This window comes from Mus pahari, chromosome 20 (genome assembly GCF_900095145.1).
Source record: "Mus pahari chromosome 20, PAHARI_EIJ_v1.1, whole genome shotgun sequence".
NCBI lineage: Eukaryota > Metazoa > Chordata > Mammalia > Rodentia > Muridae > Mus > Mus pahari.
The window spans coordinates 30,122,697-30,147,743 of record NC_034609.1 but is presented as its reverse complement, the minus strand read 5'-3'; the positions used below and the strand labels follow the sequence as shown (position 1 = coordinate 30,147,743).

General features: G+C 44.3%; 1 protein-coding gene across 1 annotated transcript in view; it reads right to left on the bottom strand.

The window, feature by feature from the left end:
- The window catches only part of Tango6 (transport and golgi organization 6 homolog), a 165,354-nt gene that overhangs the window by 103,648 nt on the left and 36,659 nt on the right, over positions 1–25,047 (bottom strand). The window contains exons 8-12 of the mRNA XM_021220424.1: positions 22,491–22,603; positions 21,069–21,245; positions 18,400–18,529; positions 14,060–14,251; positions 3,413–3,547 (exon numbers count right to left, since the gene is read on the bottom strand). Coding sequence (XP_021076083.1) covers positions 3,413–3,547; positions 14,060–14,251; positions 18,400–18,529; positions 21,069–21,245; positions 22,491–22,603 — 747 coding nt within the window. The remainder of the gene's footprint in view (positions 1–3,412; positions 3,548–14,059; positions 14,252–18,399; positions 18,530–21,068; positions 21,246–22,490; positions 22,604–25,047) is intronic.

Genomic DNA, 25,047 nt, shown 5'->3' with positions numbered 1-25,047 from the left:
GAGGAGAGGAGAGGAGAGGAGAGGAGAGGAGAGACATGAAGACCTGGATAGTATGGTATAAGGACAAGCTGAAGATGGCTGTCCCTTTAGAGAAAGATATACCCTTGCTCTCTCAGTAGTGAATCTTACTATGAAATCTGGGCCTAAAGATTAGGAGTCCAGCCTTTAGGTAATACATTTCCTAAAGAAAGGCCAGAATGGTCTGCTCAGCTTCATCAACCAGGGCAATAGCGGGCCCACAGGCTCTACAACACCAAGCAGAAACTGCTTCTTGAGGGGACGGGGAAGACTCCCCAGTGTAATACTTTAGTGACGACCAAGCCTGGAATTTAGAAAATGAATGTGGAATTACAGTCATCTTGTTAGCAATCTTAACCTGCACTTTCTCCACACTAACTCCTCTTCCCAGACACGATGTTTTAATAATCACCTTACTTACATGAATCAGAAAGGAATGAAGAAAGGCCGGATGCTGTTAGATTCTGTTTCATTGGCCAAAACAATGACTCCTACCTAACAGGGAAAATGTTCTAGGCTCTAAAGAGTGACTGTAGTCAACCATGATCTTCAAGTGTGACCTTATTGTAAATACAAGACAAAACCCAGCATTACTAAGAAGCCTTACAGGGCTGGAGAGATAGATAGCTCAGCTGTTCAAAGCACTGGCTACTCTTGCAGAGAACCTGCATTCAAATCCTAGCATCCAACAGGGTGGCTCAGAACCATCCAAATTCCAGATCCAGGAGATCCTACAACCCTCTCTGACCTCTTGCAGCACAAGGCACACACGTGGCACACATACATATATGGAGGCAAAACATTCATACACACAAATAATCAAAAAAAAAAAAAAAGGTACCTTTGCCAGGCAGTGGCCACAGCATATGCCTTTAATCCCAGCACTTGGGAGGCAGAGGCAGACAGGTCTATGAGTTCGAGGCCAGTCTAATCTATAGTGCAAGTTCTAGGACAGCCAGGGCTATACAGAGAACAAAGAAAACCAGAAAGAAAGAAAAAAAAGGTACAGGAGGAGGAGGAAGAGGAACTCATAAACAAATGAATCAAGCAAGAAGTCAGCAAACCTAGGACAAGAGTAAGCAAGGTGACGTCTGTGTGACGTCTGTATGCTCACTTAAACGGCGCAATCAGGGGGTCTAGGGAGTGGTAAGGAGTCAGGATGGCTCACAGGAGGGCAAGGACGGGCCAGGCTGTGCAGAGACAGCAAGTGAGGCACGGCCTCCAACAACGGGCTCGAAAACTGCAGTAATAGGAGAGTTCAGTGATTTCTTTCCCATTTGTCCTATTGTCTGAAATAAGAACTAAATAAGAAGATTACACACAATCTATGCTTTCAACCTATAGAGACTATCCAAATTAATATTCAATCAGAAAACAAAACTCAACTAAGCTAATTAAATCCAATAACAATCCAACTTAAGCTATTCCATCTGTGAACCCTTCCTTGTTACATTTCATATGACTCTGGAACCTTAGCCAAAAGCTTATTGTTTTTCAGATGACATACAAAATATAAAATTAGGAACGTAAATCCAGTGAGAAATGGGATTCATATTGACAACTAGCCCAGATAAAAATTTTTTTTCTCCTTAGGAACAGGTAGGAGTGTCCTACCTTTTGACACTGAGACATAATGTTGTAGTCTGGGACCCAAGCTGCTGGCTGGGCACATTTGTTAGAATGCTGGAGATGTAACACAGGGGGAAGTGAAAGGCCCTGGGTTTGATCTCGGGGGGGGGGGGGGGNGGGGGGGGACGGGAAACAAAACAAAACAAAACAAAAATCCCACAGGGCGAAAAAAAAAAAAAAGTCTAGAGAAAGGCAAAATCTAGTATATCTAGTATGTCAAGAATCAAACCAGATATGAATGCTCAAACTCAAAATGTATCCCCGCGGGCTCCCCTCTCACGGGCGTGGAGCTTGATTCCGTGATACCAGCTCTGACACTGGCCTACTTTCTTGCAGTCTCCTTGCTTAATGTGTCACCCAATTAGTCAGTCACCCTCACACACAGGTCTCACAAGCAGAGTCTGGCCCTGCCTCTCCTTAGCCCGTCACTCTCACACGCACGCACGCACGCACGCACGCACGCACGCACGCACGCACGCACGCACGCACGCACGATCTGGCCCTGCCTCTCCTTTTCTTTGGCAGTGCTGCCCTGGGGCTTTACAACTTCCTCCTATCAGTGCCTCAAGAAAACCAACGGGGGCTTTTCTCTGGTTCCAAGCCATTGCATGAGCTTCTCTAATGAAAGGCTTCCTTCCAAGGGTTCTACCCACTCACACACACACTCCTCTTCAGGTCTAGTTAAATCCCATCTGCTCACTGAAGACCTCTTGGCCTAGCTTAGATGTTATGTCCCCTCCAGTCCCTTCCCTCTTATTTGGAGGGATTCCAATCAACTCTACTCATATTTTTAAATAGTCACTCTGTGTGCCTCCCTTCCTGGGCTGTCGTATGAGATATAAACCATGTCCGTCTTGTCCACTGCTAGATTCCCAGACCTTTTAGCTTAATATCTGGCATGTGGCAACTATGTAACCAATAATATTTGAATGAATAAATTTTTAAAACTATAAATTAGAGCTGGAGAGATGGCTCAGTGGATGGCAAAGGACCTCTGTGTGGTCTCCAGTGCCCATGTCAGGAGGCTCACAGTCGTTTGTATATCTGGCTTCGGGGGACCTGATACCCTCTTCTAGTCTCAGCAGGCACCTACACTCATGCACACATAGACACACGCATACACACAATTTAAAAATAGAAATAGACCTTAAAAACTAGAAATTAATTATGGAAAAACCACATAAGCTAAGCTAGCCATGGTGGTGCACAACTGTAATCCTAGCTCTTGGGAAGTAGAAAGGAATATCAACAATGTCAGATTGAATTCAAGGCCAGCCTGGGCTACATGAGATTCTGTCTCAAAACAAAACAAAACAAAACAAAACTTTTAAAAGTGACTGACAATGGGCTCAAGCATCCTGCACGGTATGTGCTCAACAATAGATCCTGAGCTAACGTGAAACTGCGTAACTGATGCCATCTGAGCCACCAGGAGGTTGCTAGGGATTTCCCACCAACCCTTTGAAGAGTGGAAGCCAGAGAGCTGAGTGTCTGCCTCAGGCGCAAAACACTTTGCTTACTGTTTCCAAAACAAGCTTGCTCCAAGTAGGGAAGGGCCCTTCCCGTTTGACGTGACATCTGCGCAGGTCACTGTGAGGTGGCAGGCTTGTCATCTATGTTGGGAGATGATTCTCACCAGCAACGAGAAACCCAGCTTGGCCATCCCAGTTCTCCTGGGTGCAATATCCTTCTTGCTTTCCATGAAGAAGGGCGGCGGGTCCTCTTCCCCATGTGACATTCAAGTTTTGCTCACACTTACACTCACCTGAACAGCTCCTCCTAGCATGACAGCCACCAGCCCCATGGACATGCTTAGGGTTTGGGATCCCACGGCGCTCTCTGCCTCATGAGCCAGGCCTGCACATGCTCTCTGCAGTGTTGCTGCTACAAAGTCCACTACCTGCCAGAAAAGGAGATCAGCATGAGTGAGGGGCAGGAAGCGACTGTAGAGTCCATCCATCTTACGTCTGTACTGTCCCCTTTTGCATCACGAACACGTCACAGCTGCTCCTGGGTAGCAGAAGCAGTGCTCTGTGCTTTTCTGCTCTGTTTTTCATGGGTTTCTGTTTTATACCTGCCAGTTTATATAGGATGGTTCAAAAGAAACAGTAATAGCCAAATGTCAAGATGGAGAGGACAACCCGTGAGCGTATAGCGCTCTAAACAATCTACCCCACCCAGCACCTTCAGGCGCTCTAAACAATCTACCCCACCCAGCACCTTCAGGAGTTTAGCAATGCAGAAGCTTCCGAGTCTTTCATATGCAGAATATCAATCTCTCTCTTGTTTTCTTTTTGATACAGGGTCTTATGTAATCACATAGCCCAGGCTGGCCTCAAATTTGCTAAGTAGTTAAGGATGGCCCTGGACTTCTGCTCTTCCTGCTTTCAGTTCCCAAGTGTTGGGATTATAGGTATGTGTCACTAGGCCCAGTAATGTGGTGCCGGAAAAGCAGACTCAGGACTTATTGCATGCTAGGCAAGCAATGTACTTGTCTGTTGAGATGAGGGTCTCATGTAGCCCAAGCTAGCCTCCAATGGATGCACAGCAGAGCATAGCCACGAGTGACTGATTTCCTCCTAAGTGCTGGGAGTATAAGCATCTGTTACTCCTGGCATTCTATCTATCTATCTATCTATCTATCTATCTATCTATCTATCTATCCATCCATCCATCCATCCATCCATCCATCCATCCATCTATCCATCCATCGANTTTTTTTTTTTTTTTTTTTTTGGTTTTTCGAGACAGGGTTTCTCTGTATAGCCCTGACTGTCCTGGAACTCACTTTGTAGACCAAGCTGGCCTCGAACAAAGAAATCCACCTGCCTCTGCCTCCTGAGTACTGGGATTAAAGGCGTGCACCACCGGCTCATCCATCCATTTTTAATTCAGTACTGGCAAGCAAGTACTTGCACACGTTAGGCAAGGGTTCTACCACTGAGCTATAAACTCAGCCCCAAGATTCCATCACTTATAAAGCAAAGAACTCTCCTTTGCCCTAGCCACTGCATTTGATATTTACCAAAGGAGGTAGAAACTTATGCTCACAGAAGACCTTATGTTTATAACAGCTCTAGTCATGAATCTCAAAGCTCAGAGGTGACTAAGACGACCTCCATAAGGTGAGTGCATAAACAGACTTGTCAAGACAATGGGAGATCATTTAGCACTGTCGGTGCACTAGCAAGCAATGAAAAGACATGGAGGAATATTAGTGAGGAGAAATGATCTGCAAGGATACAGGAGAGAGAGAGAGAGAGAGAGAGAGAGAGAGAGAAAACTAGACAGAGTACAGGGGGCAGATGTGATAGTGAACCTATTTACCTATTTTTAGGATACAGGAGGATGGCAGACACGTGGAACCTATTAACAGTACAAGCCCCAGAGTGAACCCTAATGTAAGCTATAGATGGGAGCCACACTGATGTGGTTGTGTGGATTCCTCAGTTACAACAAAGAGCCCAGAATGTAGCTCAGGGTACACTGTTTGCCTAGCAGGTGAAAGGGTTGAGTCCCCAGGACACAAACACACACACACACACACACACACACACACACACACACGAGGTAAAGAATTCTAAAAAGCCATTGCTCTTTGGTAACAATGGGGAGGCTAGGGACATGTGGGCACAGGAAATATCTGAGAAACGTCTGTATCTGCTCAATTTTATTGTGACCCTAAAACTACTCTAAAAAAATAAAACTCTGTGCCTGGGAGATAACTAGGCGAGTGAAAGCACTTGTCTTGTAAGCCTAATGACAGGTTCAGCTCCAGAACCCACTGCTGGAAATGGCAGCAAGTGTCTGTGACCCAGCACTCCTACAGTGACACGGGAGGCAGAGAAGGGAGGAATATTACAAAATCAAGGAGGCCCAGTTGAAGGGAACCTGACAGGGCAGCCTGCCTGGGGTTTATATAGCACAGCAGCAAGTGACAAGAGATATCTTACTTCAAAATCAAGTTGGCAGGAGATAGAAAATGAATGCCCAAGGTCACCCTCCGACCTCTACACGCACATGCACACACGAGAGTGCACATATACACATACACTATCAAATGCATACATAAAAGTAAGTAGTACTTTCTGATCATCTAAAATGTTCTCTGAAGGAGGTTTCCTCCTCAGAGATTTCTCAGTTTCATGTGACAGTCTAATTCTAGTAAGCAATGAGCAGGGGAGAAGGTTCCCGGCGTTATTTATAAGCCAGCGTCCTCAATCAACCTGTAAGATATCCAGAGTCAAATTCTAAGTGTCACTATTTCTACAGACTTACCATCATTCATACATAAGCTTTTATACAGACTACCAATAACCTTTCAATGGAATTAATTTGGTCAGCATCATTTGACCTGAGCCTTGTATAATCACCATTAAACAACAGCAGACAGGCATTCATGCACGTACACATGCACACGTGTATATTCAGGATTAATGGCTCAAAGGGAAGATATTATTTTGAAAATGGGAAAGTTGAGATAGGCCATAATAAGCTTCTAAACACTATGCAAGGCTGCGTGTTTAACTCTCTGGACAAATCACATGTTACCCTAGAATCCTCACTGCAAGCTTAAAGCTGGGAGAATGGCCTGTTAACACTTGTCTTCTGAGGCAAGGCAGGAAACTGCAAAGGTTATTTAAATGTTCCTCGCACGGAAACAATGCCGGAAACCCACCTCCCGCTCTAACCCCGACACTTTCCTGATTTATAAACCATTTGGGGTCATCTAGTTAAGCCAGAGAAAAACATTTTAAAGGGTGCCTTGCTTTTATTTAGCTTTTATGTTAGCACAAGATTTGTTAATTGCTAGAACTAGCTTTCCTAAGCTCCTTCCTAGGCATTTTTTTTATTGTTAAAAGCATTCCATTTGTTTATCCCTGTGTGCCCATGAGTGCACATGCCACGTTTGTGTGGAGGTTAGAGCAGTTTACATTTGTTTATCTCTGTGTGTGTCCACAAGTGCACATGCCACGTTTGTGGTGTGTGTCTCCACGAGTGCACATGCCACGTTTGGGTGGAGGCTAGAGCAGCTTAGGAGTGAGTTCTCTCTTTGCACCAAATGGGTTCTAGGGACTGAACTCAGGCAGTGAGCCTTGGTGACAAGCACCTTTATGCACTGAGCCTTCTCACCTGACCCACTATGTACCTGTTTTTAATAGGCTGGAAGTCGTGCTTTAATCTCAATACTCGGGAGGCAGAGGCAGGGAGATCTGAGTTCAAGGCTAACTGGTCTACAGAGCGAGTCCTAGGACAGCCAGGGTGACACAGAGAAACAGAAGAGTTCTGTTTGTATGCATGTAAACATAAAGCAAACAACTGAGAATCAAGAGAGCAGGAAACAGAGAGAGAGAGAGAGACAAAAGGCTGGTGGGGCTCTAGGAGAGCTGAACAAAGGCAGTGGATGGATATGATAAAATATACCATATAAATGTATAAAAATTCAAAGAATAGAAAAAATATTTAAAAACCTAGAAACTTAACTATGAAGGAAGGGCCATTTATTAAAGTATGCCATCAATAAAAATATCCTTTCTCCCAAACTTCTTTATTGTTTGTTGGAAGGACGCTGAGATAGACTCTGATATAGCCTCTGCTGGCCTCCCAGTTGCTATGAAGCCAAGGATGAGAATGACCTTCTTGATCTTTCCCCCACATGCAATGTCCAATCAGACTTCCTTCCTGGAGCGCCATTTTGACAGCAGCTTTACTTGGAACTCGGGAGTTTTTCAATTGACTTCCACCCACATCAGAGTTCCTCGAGTTCAGCGTCCCTCAGGAGGCTGCTGAAATGCACACAATCAAGTCAGCCGCCAGCCCCTTCCACTCTGTCAGCACTTCATCAGCAAGTTACACATCTCCATAGGGTCATTAAGAGGATTAAATGAGTTAATACCCGTCATGGGTTCAGAATGGAGCCTGGTAAACAGCAAATACCTAATGTTATTATTAAAGAGTGAAGTCATTATGAGCAGTTGACTCAGTAGACGCAGAATCAGGTGGGGAGAGATGAGACAGGACACATCCACACAGCACAAGTCTCCTGCTCTTCAGATGCAACTCCCACCCACAGCCAAAGCCCCTAAGTTCAGCACTGGGTAAGAAGAAACCTCTAAGCTGGTGAGATGGTTCAGCAGGGGAAAGTTCTTGCCATGCAAGCCAGTCAACTGAGTCTACTCACTGGAGCCCAAGTAAAGACGGGAGAACCAACTCACAAAGCCATCCTGTGACCTCCATGTGACTCCTACCCTATACACATGCGTACAACATAAGACATTTTTAAAAATTTTAAGGCCTCTATTGTTTCGCTGGGGAAGAGGAGGGTTATATGAAGGTGGGGGAAAGAACATCAAGGTTTTCCCTAAGTCTCAGATAGCCTTAACACCGTGTTATGACCTGCACTCAATCCCATTCCTATTTAGTGCAACTGCTATGCCCAGGCTGCTACAGAAGGAACTCACACTGTTTTCCCCCCTTTACTCGAACTGTTTCTGAAGCAATGCCACGCTTGCTTCAGGGAGACACCTCCCTCCCTCCCTCCCTCCCTCCCTCCCTGAGACAATGTCACTATGTAGTTGTGGCAATCCTCCTGCCTCACCTCTGTGCTAGGTTTATGGGCATACCCCACCTCGATGCCTGGCTCCCTTTTTAAAAAAATATATTTCAGCAGCTCTGTTGAGGTTCATTCGATGCTTCTCCTCTCCGTGCAGATGCTTGGTCTCCCAGTTTCTCAGGTTGCTGATCAGCTATGGCTCCGTAGCTTCCAACGGTTACTGTCTCCTGTCCCAACTCTCACCTCTACAAGCACACACTGATGATAGGTCAGCCCTGCTGATGTTGACCTATGATTTCCAGAATAGGTCAATACCTTGTCTTTATAATGGGCACCTCTGTGTTCTGTTTTTGTAATGAGTCTATTACACACACGCGCGCACACACACACACATACAGGCGAAATAAGAAAAACACCAGGAAGAACCATTTCTATTCTGCTGACTACAGTGATCCAACTCAGCAGTGTACAAAGGATGTAGTTTCTGAAATGGCAGAGACTAAGAACCTTGCTCACACCCCTGCACTGGCACTGGGTTCCTTGCTGATCCTGATACACTTGGGAACAGTTCCTCTCTCTGGAACACTCTTCGCACCCTCCCTGGCTACAGGTCATCTCTTCAATGCGACTCTCCACAGCCACCTACTTACCATCCCTTTTCCTTATTCCATCTTCCTCCAGAAATGATCACCATCTGACACACTTCATAATGAAATTACTGCCATATGACATTCTTTGCTTCTTTTTTTTTTTTCATTCTTTGCTTTCTTTTAAAAATATTTTTTAATCTGAGCTTAATGCCTGGTCCACAACTGTTATAAGGAATATCTCATATAATTCCTTTCTCTTTAAGACAGGGTCTAAACTTTCTACGCAGACCAGAAAGGCCTGAGACTCAGGCATAGTCTGCCATACCTCCTAAGTGTTCGCATTAAAGGTGCATGCCGGCCGGGTGGTGGTGGCGCACGCCTTTAATCCCAGCACTTGGGAGGCAGAGGCAGGCTGATTTCTGAGTTCGAGGCCAGCCTGGTCTACAAAGTGAGTTCCAGGACAGCCAGGGCTATACAGAGAAACCCTCTCAAAAAAAAAAAAAAGGTGCATGCTACCATGCCTAGCCACAATTTGCCTATAATTTTTTAAATGTATGTGTGTATGTGTTTGTGTACACACAGATTAACTTTAGGCATTTTCTTCCATTGCTTTTGACTTTAGAAGATAGGGTATCTCACTGAACATAACACTCACCAATTGGAAGACGGCCTGGGTAGTAAGAGCCAGCTATCTGCTTGTCTCCACCACCCTCCCCCGACCCCACAAGTGTTGGGGTTACAGATGAACTCTGCCAAGCACAGCTTCTTACATGGGGATCCAAACTCAGGTCCTCATGCTTGCATGGTAAGCACTTAGCTGACAGAGCCATCTCTCCAGTCCCCCAGTTATTTATCTGAATCTAGTACTGGTTCCCTTAGTTATCCATTCACCTACTCACTCATCCATCCATGTATCCATGCATCCATGCATCCATGCATCCATGCATCCATCCATCCATTTAGGCTTTTTTGAGACAGAGTGTAACTGTGTAGCCCTGGCTGTCCTGGAACTCACTATGTAAACCAGGATGGCCTTGAACTCACAGAGATCTGCCTACCTCCACCTCTTCACTGCTGGGATTAAAGGAGTGTACTACCATGCCCAGCTGCGCTCCCCCCCTTTTTTTTTAATGTCATTTATTTGATGAAGAAGCAGAGCCACATGCACTGCAGATTCTCACAGTTTGGACCTGGCCGATTGCTTCCTCTAGCCTCTGCTAACTAACACAGCACTCTAGTGTCTGCATTTCCTTAATTGGATTCAGGGTCAAGGTTCTGTGCTAAGGTCAGAATCCTTCCCATGTGCCCTATACTTCCTACTACACACATGTGGGAACACACAGCAACCTGTTTGGCCATTGATAGTGACAGAAGACCAATCTGTCCAAAATATTTGGCACAGCATGCACTGCTGTCTGCACTAACCCTGTGATGTACTGAAAAATAAGACGCAGAGGAATGAAATCATGAAAGAAGATATGATGAGGTACAATAAAATTATACTCCAATATCTATGTAGGAAGTAGATACAAGGTATTCACTAGGAAGTTCTCTCAACAAATAGTCCTCGTTAATATGTTCAATTAATACATGCTACACACACACAAAAGAAGAAGCCAGGTATGGTGGCACACAAATGTAATCCCAGCACCGGGGAGGCAGTGGCAGGAGGATCTCTATGAGTTCTAGGCCAGCCTGGTCTATATAGCAAATTCCAGGCCAGNCAGGGGATACTCAGTGAAACACTCTCAAAACCTAAAACCAAAAATAAATAGAATAATTACTAAAAATTACTTCAAACTTGAAATTTTTTATAGGGGGGGGGCAGTCAATTTCACTGGGAACGTAAGAGTATTCCATTGACAGCCCTTCTAACCATCTGCAGGTAATGATTGTCTAGGTCCTTCTGAATGGTTTGCCTGTGACTGTACCAGAAGGCAAGCACTCTACCAACTAGTCGCTAGACTGTGATTCTCCTATGGAAAATTCTCTGTTGCATATCTGATTAAGACAGGATCCGATCACTACAAGAAAGACTAGATATGTGCTTTTCCTTGATTGTCAACTTACAAAATAGCGACCAGAGGCCCAGATAATCTCTAAGGAATCCTGAGAGGTTTAAAACCTCACTTTCTGTCTTTGCTGTGTCTGCTCTAGCCATTGCTCCTCTGAATGCAGTAGTAGTGCAGTGTGCTGCAACAAGAGGCCCTTCAAGGTGGCTCCTGACTGCCACTGCCATGACCCCATTAAATTCAGATGGCTTCCTTGTGCCTGGGCACATCAAGCTGCCCTGAAGCTTATAACGTACAATCTCCACCCTAGACCTCAAATCAACCTTCATCCCGAGAGTACTGAGTATTCTGAGTAGGAACGGTTTTATAGTCTCCACTCTGGAACGAGGGCACTTAACTGCTGCTGACTGTCATTGTTCCTGGCAATGACAGGGGACCACACTAGGAAATATCCATTGTTTTCAGAGAAACACATTAATCATTCACTCACCCTAATATCTCCAACTACAATTCAAGAGTATACGGATTTTATGCTAGTTCTTTTGTTTTTATACATTTCCCTTATATTAAAAATCTTTATTCCTGATAATATTAACCAAATGACATACACTTTATTTTCTTTGTGTGTGTGCATGTGAACGGTGCTCATGTGTTTCAAAATAATATGCCAATGTCATCACTAGGAGTGAGATCACAAAGCACACATTGGTACTTCCTGGTGGTTCTTTTGTTCTGGTGCATTTTGAATAACCTGTGTGAAGGGCGATACAATAGGTCAGCGCATCTTTTGTACCTGGCTAACCCCACGGTTTCATAATTAGGAGAGAGGGAGGTAAGTGCAGAGGCACAGGCTCTATCGGTTTTTAAACCACTTCCCCTTCTACCCGGCCCCCTGACACAGACACAAGCCTGGATGAGGAAGTTGTCAGGAACCATACAAAACAAATCACCCTGCTGAGCAACATGAGGTCGGTGAACTGAAGGAGTGAGGGGCTTGGGCAGAAACCAGGAACATAGTTCCCATTAAACAGGCAAGCTAAGTCAGAGCTGACAGGCAGCAGCTAGCGTTCTCAGCGGGAGCTCTCAGTGACACGCTGCTTAGCAACACGGACTGCAGATGACAATGACAACCACACAAAGACATGGAGGATCAGATTTAAGTGTGACAATCATACCATCTTACAAATGACTCTTCACCAGCCAGGCACAACTAATTCTAGTTAAGTGGTAAAATATGGTCTCTGCTTTGCCTATGTATTTTTCACTTTTATCTCCTACTTTTTAAGAAGGTAGTAAAAATTAAGTCTCAGTCAATACGCTGCAGGAACTGACCCGCTCAGCAACTCTACTCTGAAAGCATTGTTTTTAGAATATCTTAAAACTGCACAGGATGCTATGGAGATAAGCTGTGAATTGGAGGAATCATGAAATTTAAAGTGGTCTTATTATCACAGTTTTGTAGGCATTGTCTTTTACAGCCTTCTTTAATAAGAGTTCAACCTCCCCTTTAGCCCACCACCCACCAGAGGTAGTAGAAAAGAAAGATTATCAGGATGTGGGGGAAGTGGATCTGTTTAGAAATAGTTCTTTGAGGTGATCCCAACCTTCCTTGTTCTCAGTCCAGTCCACTAGCAAACACCACACACAAACCAGCAGCTGCAGTCCAGGGCACATGGCAGACAGAGCACATGAATCAGTGAAGGCAGTTCAATCCAGAAGAAACCCTGAGGCTTGCCAATCAGCCCAAGTCCAGTGAAGTGGCAAGACGCCACAGGAACCTCAGGAGAAGCTTTTTGGTGAGTTTTCCTCTATGAAGTCACTACACGTGAAGCTCAGCAACTCAATGTAGGGCAAACCAATACATGCCTGTTGTCAGCCGAGACTAGGGAGCTGAAGCAAAGCAAACCCATGCTTGAGCTCCCACTGTCTGTGGGGTCATATTTATATTCTTTCTAAACATCCTGTGTCTCCTATAGCAAAACATCCTTTCACATGTGTGCCCACCAAAACATCATTGCACATAACTGACTTTCTAAAGAAACCAGAAGTTCCCACTTCACAGTTTCTTGTTTGTTTCTTTGTTTGTTTGACTGGCTGGCTGGCTGGGTGGCTGGTTGCTTGGTTTTTCCAGAGTTTCTCTGTGTAGCCCTGGCTGTCCTAGGATTTGCTCTGTAGACCAGGTTGATCTTGACCTTACAGATCCTCCTGCCTCTGTTTCCTGAGTGCAGGGACAAAAAGTGTGCACAACCATGCTAAGGACAAGACTTGTTTTTCAAATTTGAATTCCAACTGCTCTCAACTTGTGTGTGTGTGTGTGTGTGTGTGTGTGTGTGCGCGCGCACACACACACACACACACACACATATATATATATATATATGTGGCATATGCACACATACGTATGTATATGTGCCTATGTGTATGAAGGAGCCAGAGGAGGATGTCAGGTGCTCTATTCCTGTCTACCCTATTTATTTGACCCAGAGTCTCTCACTGAGCCTGACCCTATGCTGGTGGGTCAGCAAGCTGCAGCAGATCTTTTGTGCGTGACCTACACAGAGCTGAGGTTACAGGCACATGTGCAGTCACACACAGCTGTCTAGGTGGGCACTGAGGATCCAAACGTTCCTTCTTGTGTTTGCACAGCAAGTGAGCCATCACTCCTGCACTCCATTCACGACCTCTGACCCATGTGCAACTTGAAAAAAAAAAAAAGACCTTCAGGCTCTTATTTCAGCAAACTAAATCAAAGCCTCTAAAAGGTGGCCAGATAGGTAGTGGTATATTTTTTCAGTACTAGGTGAGTTTATTTGTACTCGAAGTTGAATATCACTACATCATAAAAAATATGTAAAGCAGTTCTTGGACTTTTCTTAGATGAGGTTCACATCGGGAGCATATTAAGCACACGGAGTAGTATGTAAGACTACTGATATGAATTCAGTTAGTAAACTTAAATAAGCACCTTCATGTTTAACCAGAATTCCAAAAAACCTGGAAAGGGGGTATCAAATTGCACTCTAAACTACTGTTTTTGAGACGGGGTCTCAGTACATAGCCCTGGCTGGCCTGGAATTTACTCTGTAGACAAGGCAGGCCTCCCGCTTACAGAGATCTGCCTACTTCTGCCCCCAAGTACTGGGATTAAAGGTATGTACCGCCATGCCCGGTTAAGTTACATTTATTTAAAAAAAAAAAAAAAAAGTAAAGAAACCAAAATATCAGCAGGCTGGATCCAGAGTGTGTCAGCCACTCACCTGAGTGATGTGTGTGAATATCTGCTCAGACATCCTCTCACACAGAACGGCCAGCAGCTGCAGAACCTGCAGCTTCCGCTCCTGGTCTTCTATGAGCAGAGTCTGGTGGTGCTCTAACTCCCGGAGGCTCGCACAGCAGGAGGGCTTGGGAATGACCTCTGCTTCTCTGTCCTCCAGCAGGTGAGACAACTCCTAAAGCAGGGAGAGAGGAGGGGTGAAGGGAGGCAGCGGCACCAAGGACACGAAAAATGTAGGAAGTTTATGCACGAGGAAGTGACCTGTGTCCACTCCATACTCCTGAAGTCTTAGCTCTCAGGAGCCTGGGGAAGAGGGTTGCAGGCTTGAGGCCACTGAGGCTACGGAGAGAGCCCAGGACCATCCTAGTGGGCCCAGTGAGACCTGCCTCAAAATCAAAAATCAAAAAGAACTAGGGGTATAGAAGATGAAAGAAAAGGAAAGAAAAACATGATGTAGAGAAACACATACATAGTGATGAAATATATACATAGTTATATACAAGAACTTACACATACACACACACAGAGAGCGAGAGAGTGAGCGAGCGCAAGAGAGAGAGAGAGAGAGAGAGAGAGAGAGAGAGAGAGAGAGAGCGCATACATGTGCAAACAATGGCTTGAGGGACAAAACCAACTCATAGAGATCGGCCTCTGAACTCCACACATGCACAGTGGCACAGGAAGTCCCCCCATCCTACATACACAAACACACATACAAATAATAAGGTTAAAAAAAAAAAAAAGAAAAGAAAAGAAAAAGAAGAAAAAAAAGGAATTGCCAGGCAGTGGGGGCGCACGCCCCTAATCCCAGCACTCGGGAGCAGAGGCAGGCAGATTTCTGAGTTTGAGGCCAGGAGTATGGAGTCGACATAGATCACTTCCTCACTACAGAGTGAGTTCCAGGACAGCCAGGGCTACACAGAAAAACCCTGTCTCGAAAAACATTCCTCCCCCCAAAAGAGGGCTTGTTTGACTTTTTATTACACTTTCACAATTCTGTCACAAGCCTTCCTTGAACTGAGCCCTCAGAGATGTAACTTAGCCAAAGTCCTTTTAGAGACCATTAGAAGACTTTCCTTTAAGACAAGTCAGAAATAAACCTCTATTAATGGAGAATTCATTATTGTGGGTATGGTAAGCTTCTCCATTGTGAATTCCCATGGAAAGGGAAAACCTTAAGTTCCCTCACAATTAGTGCTTTGCTAAAGTAGCTGACAGCTGAGAGTGATGGTGTTCAACCATGCTTGGGTAATTTTCCTCCCCAGGGGACATTTTGAAATGCCTGCAGGACATTTTTGGTTGTCATAATTGGGGGGTAACAAAGGCATTTAGTGGGTAGAGGTCACAGATGGTTCTAAATATCCTTCAAAGAACAAGACAACCACACCGAAGAACACACTTATCTAGATCAAATGTCAATTTTGCAAAGATAAAAGTTTCCCTGGTTTCAAGCAGGGCTTCCTTAACATTTCAACTCACAATCTCTTTTCCCTGAGGAATTTTAATACAACTCCATGTATGGATGAGCATAAAACAGGTGTACTGGTCAAGCCTATAGTAGCAATGAATTATAAGGAAATTTACTTTAAAACAATTCTTTGGCATACTTTGGCTTTTACTGTCTATTAAGGATGAATAAATTTGCATACTAATGAGATGTGGTACTTGATTAATTTTACATTAAGGATTCAATCATGATGATTTAATACTGCAGAATACACAGCATCTTCAGTGTTTCTTAGAGCACATCCACATTTTTTTATTATCAATGCTAAAAATTCAGCTTTCCATATATATTATATATATATATACATATATATATATATAGTTTTTATATATATAGTTTTATATATATAGTTTTATATATATATATAAAATATAAAAAGGGGAGAAATCAGGAAATCAGTCAAGAGCCATTTCAGAACTTATTCAAAATTCTGACCTAATCCAAGGCCAAAAATCATTTAATGATTTTTTTTTTTTAATGAAAGATCAAGTTCAGCAGCCCAACCAGAAATTTTTAAATATTTATCATTATACATGTGTTGGTGAGGACAGGGGTATGTTCATGTGAGTACAGAAACCCATGGTGTGCAGAGGGATGCCAGATCCTGTGGTACTCAAGTAGGTGGAGTGGCCTCACATGGATGCTGAGATCATAACTGACAGCCTCTGGAAGAGCGGCAAGTGCTCCCAACCTGAGCCTCTCTCCAGCCCCTCAACCAACGACTTTTAAAATCAAAAATCCTAATGCAATAAATTTAAAAGACAAGCCGGGCGTGGTGGTGCACGCCTTTAATCCCAGCACTTGGGAGGCAGAGGCAGGCAGATTTCTAAGTTCAAGGTCAGCCTGGTCTACAGAGTGAGTGCCAGGACAGCCAGGGCTACACAGAGAAACCCTGTCTCGAAAAACAAACAATAAATAAATAAATAAAATAAAATTAAATTAAAAGACATACTAGCTTATTATTTACCTGCTAAAGAATGATGGTCTTTGTTCCCCACTGTCAAACCACTGTTTCTATGAAAGCAGAGGTACTGTGATTTACAGCCTACAATGACCTCGAATCTGAGTGGAAATATCTCAGGCTTGTTCGTCGCGCTGAATGTCATGATGGCCTGTGCGGTGCAAAGTACATATGCTATGTGTTCAGAACCAAGGCCTCGGTGAGGCTGCGTGGTGCAAGAGCTCTCAGAAACACCTTGGGCTCATTCCCCATTTGGTGTTGAATTATGTTTTGGCTATTTTGTGTTCAGAAATCTTTTCGTGTTGACAAATGTTTTGTGACCCCTCACATTTACTATGTGACCTCCTCTGGAATCAGGACCCATAGTTTAAGGGGCTTGGGTTGACTGGATACAGCTTAGCTGGTAGAGGACTTGCCTAGTATACGTGTATTCCTACGCAAGAATTGTACCACCCATGTCTGTAATCCTAGCACTCGGGAAGTAGACAGGAAGAGCAGAAGTTCAAGGTCATCACTGGCTAAACAGTTTGAGGCCAGGCAGGCTACTTGAGACCCTTCAAATAACAAACAAACTGGGATTTAGAATAAAGCCCTTTGATTGCGTGGTGGTAGCATTTTGTTTTGTTTGTTTTGGAAACAGTCTCCTTAAATAACCTGTGCTGGCCTGAAATTCAAAATCGTTTTCCTGCCTCAGCTTCCAGACCTCTGCTATTACAGGCATGTATCACCACACCTGGCTGATTTGGGCCCTTAAAAGAAAAAAAATATTTATTTATTTATTTTGGTTTTTCCGAGCCAGGGTTTCTCTGTGTTGCCCGGGCTACCTCTGCCTCCCAAGTGCTGGGATTAAAGGCGTGTTCCACCACTGCCCGACGATTCATTTATTTTTATTTTATGATCATGAATATTTTGCCTACATGTGTGTATGGAGACTGTGTGTGCGTGCGTGTGCGTGTGCGTGTGCGTGTGTGTGTGTGTTGCATGTAGAGGTCAGAAGGATCCTCTGGAACTGGAGTTACAGAAGGTTGTGAGCCACCATGAAGGTGCTGAGAACTGAACTCAAGTCTTCTGCAAAAGCAGCCAGTGCTCCTACCCAGAGAGCAGCTGGAAACAACGCATACAGCTGGGCTCATGCCTCCTTAGGCAGCAGGGTGTGGCTGATGCAGAGAAGGGCCTGAACATAGAGATGAGACTGCACCAAAAGAAACATCCCTACTTCAAGCTCTAGAAACATCAGCTTCCCATTGCCAGCCACCACTCATCCTTAAACTCCAGACACTCTCTCAGGACACACTTGAGAGAGCGGACACCAGCAGATACCAGGCAGAGCTAACGTTACAGAGTACAAGTTACTACTGGAGACTGGGGCCAGGGGAAGCACAACAACCGGCACTCGGCAAGGGATGGGAAAAGGTTTTAAGTGGTTACAGAGCGAAAGGAGGGAGGCAGAATGGCTGAGTTTCCCTTCCAAATACCTGACTGCACAACAGTCCGAGAAAGGATAAGGGATTACTCTGCGGCTGCAGAACCTGCTATTAACTTCAAAAGAGATCTTACTGTCAACACGGAGCAAAGATTAACCCTTTCATAGACTAACAAGGCAGCTTTGTTCATGTCTAACATTTCAATGCAGATGAGCTAGCAGAGGAGGCAGAGCACACCAGTCCCACTGATGGTCCTTCCCTTGTCTGTTCCAGAGCCTAGGAGCAGCTGAGTTAATTATTCTCTGTCTTCTGTTCGTTTGGCCTAAACTGGAAGCTACATTTTAGGACCTGAAATTATGACCGCTTCTAAAGACAAAGGCTCTCCTCTAGCTACTCCCAGAATGGATTGGGGTAACTGTGTGAGTTCTTACCTTCAGACAAAAGATGAAGAAATCTCCTGCCAACCCACACTGCTGGCAGTGCAGCAGCAAGTCCCCAAGATGCTCCACCTGGCTCTGCTCTGAAGACACCTTCTGGTACAGGGCTTCATCTTCATCATCGCTGCAACACAGGGCAAGATCACCCATGTCAGTGTCGACAAAGCAGCATGTTTCCTAGAAATCTTTTTTAAAAGGTTTATTTTATGCTCTATGTGTGGCTACAGGGGCACACGTGTGTTGGCACAAGGGTGTATGTGGATGTCAGGGGACAATTCTCAGGAATCAGTTCTCTCCTGACACCTTGTGGGATCCAGGAATCCAACTCAGATTCAGGCCTGCGCACAAGCACCTTCACCTGCTGCGCCACCTCGGAAGCTGAAACCTCAGAGTGACATTCTGAAGTAACAATATTTCCATATAGGTATTCTTCAGACAGATCTTGAAAATATTTTCCTTTATCTCCAGGCTGAAGAATGCAAGGTATTTATTATTAGAAGGTAAACTGCTTTAGTCTGTATGATCATTTACTTCTCAAATAGGAAAAGATTTGTGAAGGAAGTGGCTTTAGACATGATTCATTGAAAAATTAAAAAATAAAATAAAAAAGGTCAGGTGTGTCTAAAAGAAATGATCATTGATGCTGGGTGTAGTGGTTCATCCCTATGGCACATACTTAGGCTAATGTAGGATGAGTAGGATGATTGCTTCAAGTTTGAGGCCAGCCTGGACTACTTAGTAAATTCTAGACCAACCTGAGCTACATAGTGAACAAGCAGCAACAATAAAAAAGTTTAAAAAGATCTGCCTCTAAAACTCCTATCTAAGTGCTCAAATAGAGCTGGGTTTTGTTTTTGTCTGTTTTTTTTTTCTGAGACAGTCTCATTATATAGCCCAGGCTGGCATGGAACTCGCTAGGAAAACCAGACTAGCTCCAAACTCACAGAGATCTGCTTGCCTCTGCCTCCTAAATGCTGGGATGAAAGGTGTATGCTACTGTGCCTGGCTTAAATGTTCTTTAAAACAATTTCTTACTGGAAACTTCTGCTGGGCTAATGGCAGAGTGAAAGGAAAGTGGTGAAACAGATTGGCTGCTTTGGGAACAAATGATCACACACACACACACACACACACACACACACACACACATACACGTGCGCGCACATGCACACACACATACATATATACACATACGCACACATGCACACACACATACATGCACACACATACATGCACACACGCACACACACATGCACACACACGCGCGCGCACACACACACACATAAAATTTTTAATTTTTTGGAAACTCTTGACTGCTTTAAGTGTCTATGGGCCCTATTTTTTTTTTAACCCAGGTGTTTTGTGTGTGTGTGTGTGTGTGTGTGTGTGTGTGTGTGTATAACATCAAAAGGACTATACCCCTAACCTGAACAGACACCCCAGATTTTAAGGAGTGGTTGCTTCTGGCAGTGGATGGAGATTCAGTTAATCACTAGTTGCTAACTATATTCTCATCAGGAAGCAAAATAATAATTTCAGTGAGAACTGCGGGTTTTCATATACATGTGCAGTAATTAAGCATGCCAAATAATTCTAAATTTTTATACTCAATGGGGCACAGTAATAAAGCTGCTAAAATTCAACAGTTCTTAGGAAGCTTCCATTCATTCTGATAATTCTACTTTAATACATATTTTTTCTACTTTTGTCAAGTTGATCATGTTCGTTTATGTTTTACATTTTCACCAAATGAATCCTGACTATAAAGTTAAATGTAAGGACTTCAACAAACAGCTACTCTTTGCATGTGATGGAAGCCAGCAGCTGGACCAGGACATACTCCATGTCGACAGCCAAGGGAAGTCTGGGTTCTGAGATAACAACGCCCTCCACACATCTCAGAAAGCAGAAACAGTGTAAAATAAATGTACACGGCGCTGGGAGCACAGCGCATTGCCCAGTATGGATACGGCCCTAAGGTCAGTCTCAGCACAACAAAAATAAAACAAAATGGAACAAAACAAAATACAATAAAATACTTGTGAGACATTGGGGAAATAAATTTTCCACTCTACTAAAGACTATTTAGTACTTTCTAATCCATTCTTATGAGAAACAAACCTCATTACAAAATTACCAAGGACAGTGATGGGACAATTCCCCTTAAGAATAAGGGTGGGGTGGGAGCAGAGGACCTGGGTTTGATTCCCAGTGTCCACACAGTTCCCAGGGACTGGACACCCTCTGCTCCATCAGGCATGCAAGCAATGTACAGACACAGACAGGACAAACACAATAATAATAATGAGGCCCACAGATCCATGCTGCTCTGTGAGTCAGAAGCAGACTGGGTTGCTCTGGAGCTACGGATGAACATGTGCTGCCCTTTGCTCTGAGTCACTGGCGAGCACTGAGCAGTAACAGGGCTTGCTGTGGTGTAGAGCCGGGAGGCTCCAGCAAACCACACCTACTATTAGCTGGCATCTTGGAATAATACCCAGAGGATCATTTAAGGCTCTGGTTTCTTTAAAGATTATAAATAGCAAGCGCCTTGGCTGCCTGTTTCTGGTTTCCTTTCCATCAGCGCCTCTTAGCGGCTGACCCACAGAACAGTGTTGTATAAAAACTTGTCAGGCGTGAAAATCGGGGGTGGGTAAGCTCACCTAATAGCCTCTTTGGCGGTAATCATGATGCCACCGTGCGTAGCGGCTCTAAACTGACACTGAGGGTGGAGAGTGGGCACGGCTTTGTCCAACCCCGAAAATCCTTTCAAGCTGGCGACTGCCTTCTTCCTCTCCAGCTTCACCAGGATCCATAACAAGATCTCTTGGCAAAGCGACCTGGTAGATGGAGCAGTTATGAATGAATGAGCTTATCATCTTACTCCATGAAGCTAGCAAGGCAAGCTATGCTGGGGGTGTGGGGGGACACGATGACCATCAGGTTCCACTTGATCCCAATGCTGCCCTGGCTGCTGACACATGACAGGGAAGCATGCATCTTGCAAATTTCAGAGTGCAAATGCCCTGGAGGTCACCCAGGGACAGCTTAACCCTTGGCTCTAGAAGCACCCCCACTCACTAGGAGGGGCTGGGGTAGGCACATGCACCCCCTGTCAGTCTCTGATGAGGATGGAACGGTGCTATGAGAACTTAATTTTTTTTTTTTTACTTTTTAAAAAGATTTTATTTTTATTTTTAGGCTGGACATTTAGTCCAGGGCTGAGTGTCTTTCTTCATCATTAGCAGCCATGCTAATGACTGCTATAAGTTACTGAGCTTACAATTTGTCGGAGATCTTGCTAGGGACTCCAGTTTACACACTGTCTTCATAGTGAACCAGGAAAGGATGTAACTATAAATTCTTACCATGTGGAAGAAATGCCACAAATGACTGAAAATAGAGCTAATCCAAAAATGTATTTATTAAATTAAATCTTTTTAAAAATGTATTTATTTAATGTTACATGCTCTGCCTGCATGTATGTCTGTGTATCAGATGTCCTGGGACTACAGTTACAGTTGTTAGCCTCCATGTGGGTGCTGGGAATGGAAGTGCAGTCAGGGCTCCTAACCGTGGAGCCATCTCTCCAGCCCCTAACTGAATCAGTTTTAAAGTAACACAGAAAGGGGTTTCTGAATGACTAAGAAGCCCCTTTCTTCTATACTGAAAACTCTTCACATTAAGGCCAAATTCCAGGTTATACTATGCAGTCACATCAAATCCACACTTACTTTTCAAACTTATTCTCCAACACTCCACTAGGGCATTATGATCTACCACTGGTTTCCCACTTCCCAGAAACAATATAACACAGGATTTCTTACTGATCAAACGATGGCATGTTGATCCATGGACATACCTTTCCCTTCTGCTGTACAGAACAGGCTATGGAAAATCATACCCAAAACTACACCCAATTTCCCTCAACCTACAAAATCCTCATTCTTTTTTTCTGTATAAGCCGAATAAGAGAATCCCCAAATATCTTCCTGACTTTGAAAGAAAGTCGCGCCCTAATTTAAACTTCACTGTTTACAGACAAACAGGGTTCTAATTCTAAGCATATCCAGTCGCTTGCTTACCTTATGTGAGACACACTCTGCTGTGTAAAACAGTAGAGAGAAAAGAACACCCGGAGGAGCGGGAGCAGCGAATCCAGCAACACTGGGAGAGGCGCATTTGCCACCACATACACCTAGGGACAAGGACAAGGTGAGACATACTTAGACCAGGCCAGGGTAACCAGAGCTCATTGCCAGCCTTACACAGAACCTGCAGTTTATCTTAAACAGCACTTTCTTCTGAGACACATAGCTCTAGTCTGTGCTCAGCCTGCCAAGGGAGCCATGCTGGTTGAAAGCAGGGAAGGGTGGGTTCCAGCACCTTCTCCCACACAGACTGAAAAACAGCCCAAAGACAAGGCAACTCACCCACTTCCTGACCCTTGCTTTCCTAGCGTCCGGCTGCCTCTGAGCCTCCTGATGTGGCTACTATAATCTTCACAGTAACTATCCCACTGCAGAAGGCTGGTGTAACAGTTAATTATTATCAATTAGGAAAACTAAAATCCAGTCTGGAGGACAAAGAACTGAGCTCAGTGGTGGGGTCCGTGCTGGACTGTCCTTGGGGCTCAAAGAAAAGGAAAAATCAAACTAAAACCTAGGTTAGAAACAAAACAGCTCATTGTGGTTCATCATGGCTCCAAACCATGATGTTGCATGGCTGCTCTATACTTTTTAAATTAGGAATTGTTCAAAAGATATGTTCATAGTAGCTCAAACTCGAAATCCCAGCATTAAGAGACCAAAGCAAAGGATTGCTGTGAGTTTGATCCAGCTGGGGCTATAGTGAGAAGCCCTGTCTTTTAAAAAAAAAAAAGGTGCTATGGGGGGCTGGAGAGATGGTTAAGAGCATTGACTGCGATTCCAGAAGTCCTGAGTTCAATTCCCAGCAACCACATGATGGCTCACAACCATCTGTAATGGGATCTGATGCCCTCTTCTGGTGTGTCTGAAGACAGCAACAGTGTACTCATATGCATACAATAATAAATTAAAAACTTAAAAAACAAAGGCGCTATAGCTCATGTCTATAATCTCAGCATCACCGAGGCAGAATGAGCAAGATCACTGAAAGTTTTAGGCCAGCCTGGACTAAGCAGCAAGTTCAAGGTTAACCTGGGTTACATAGCAATACCTTGTCTGTAAGAGAAAGACAGGAAAGGACTGGGGGGAGGTGTGGATATTAGAGAGAGCTCAGTCAGTAAAGCACTTGAGAACAGGAGCACCTGAATTTGGTCCCCAGCACCCACATAAAAAGCGGGCACAGGCATGAGGGTTCCCCGAGTACTAGGAAGCAGAGACAGGAGTAACCCCCAAGGCTCGCTGACCCCATCTGTCCAATTCAATGAGCTCAGCTTAGTGAAAGACCCTATCTCAAAACAGAAAGTGGAGAGCGACTCGGGAAGCCAGCGAACACTGATCTCTGGCCTCTGAATGTGCACATACACCCATGAGCATGTACACATACATACAACAAACAAAAATAAGTAAATGTAATAATCACTCTGGTATTTTAAAAACTTGTAACAATCTGAACCTGCACATGGTGCCAAATGCCTGTAACTCTAGTACTCAGGAGACAGAGGTGGGAGGACTGCCTCACACAAGTTCAAGTCCAGCCTTGTCAATATTGTTCCAGGCCAGTCAGGGCTACATATCACACAGGGGTACATGCATGCATGCATGCATGTATACATACATACATACATACATACATACATACATACATACATACACGTGCACATACATATGAACACACAATGTAGATGCATATCTAACTCTCCCCGTTAGTTTTAGCTGGTCTATTTAAGGATGAAGATGGACCCTTGAAGAGAGCACTGGGGTACAAATCAGTGCCGTTTCTAAGAAAGTCTGTAGAGAGCTCCGTGTAGAGTGGGAAAAGCTCTCTCTTCCCAGCAGACCCTGTCCCTTTAAACAAACCCTAACTTTCCACGCCCCTCACGCCTCTTGACTCCTCCTCTGAGGAACCTGATAACTAAAGAGCCTGTTTCCTGTGCATGATCTAATTTCCATAAGCTGCAAATGAAGGGCCTTGTAGGGCTGTGTTCAGAGGCAATATGCAGGCCTAATTACAGCATCACCAACTGCAGGAGGGAAAGAGGAGATCTCCAGGTAGCGGAAGGGCCTATTGTCTTGCTCTGGGGCGCTGTTCTCAGAGTACTGTGGAGCCTTCCTTCTGCACCAGCACCTTTTGATAAGGCCACCACACTTCGAATTTGACTATTTTTGTTTTGTTTTGTTCTTGCAGTGATAGACACTGAGCCCAGAGCTCAAGCTTGCTAAGCCCTCCACCCCTGAGCTACATCCTGAACTCAAATTTTAACATGGCTTCAATCTCAAGTCTTTTCCAATTTAAAAAAAAAAAAAGTGATTTTATATTTAGAAAAAGAAAAGTACAGCTATTTATATAAATATATTCTTTAATAAAACATTTTTTTTCAGCTGGGCGGTGGTGGCGCATACCTTTAATGCCAGCACTCGGAAGGCAGAGGCAGGCGGATTTCTGAGTTCGAGGCCAGCCTGGTCTACAAAGTGAGTTCCAGGACAGCCAGGGCTA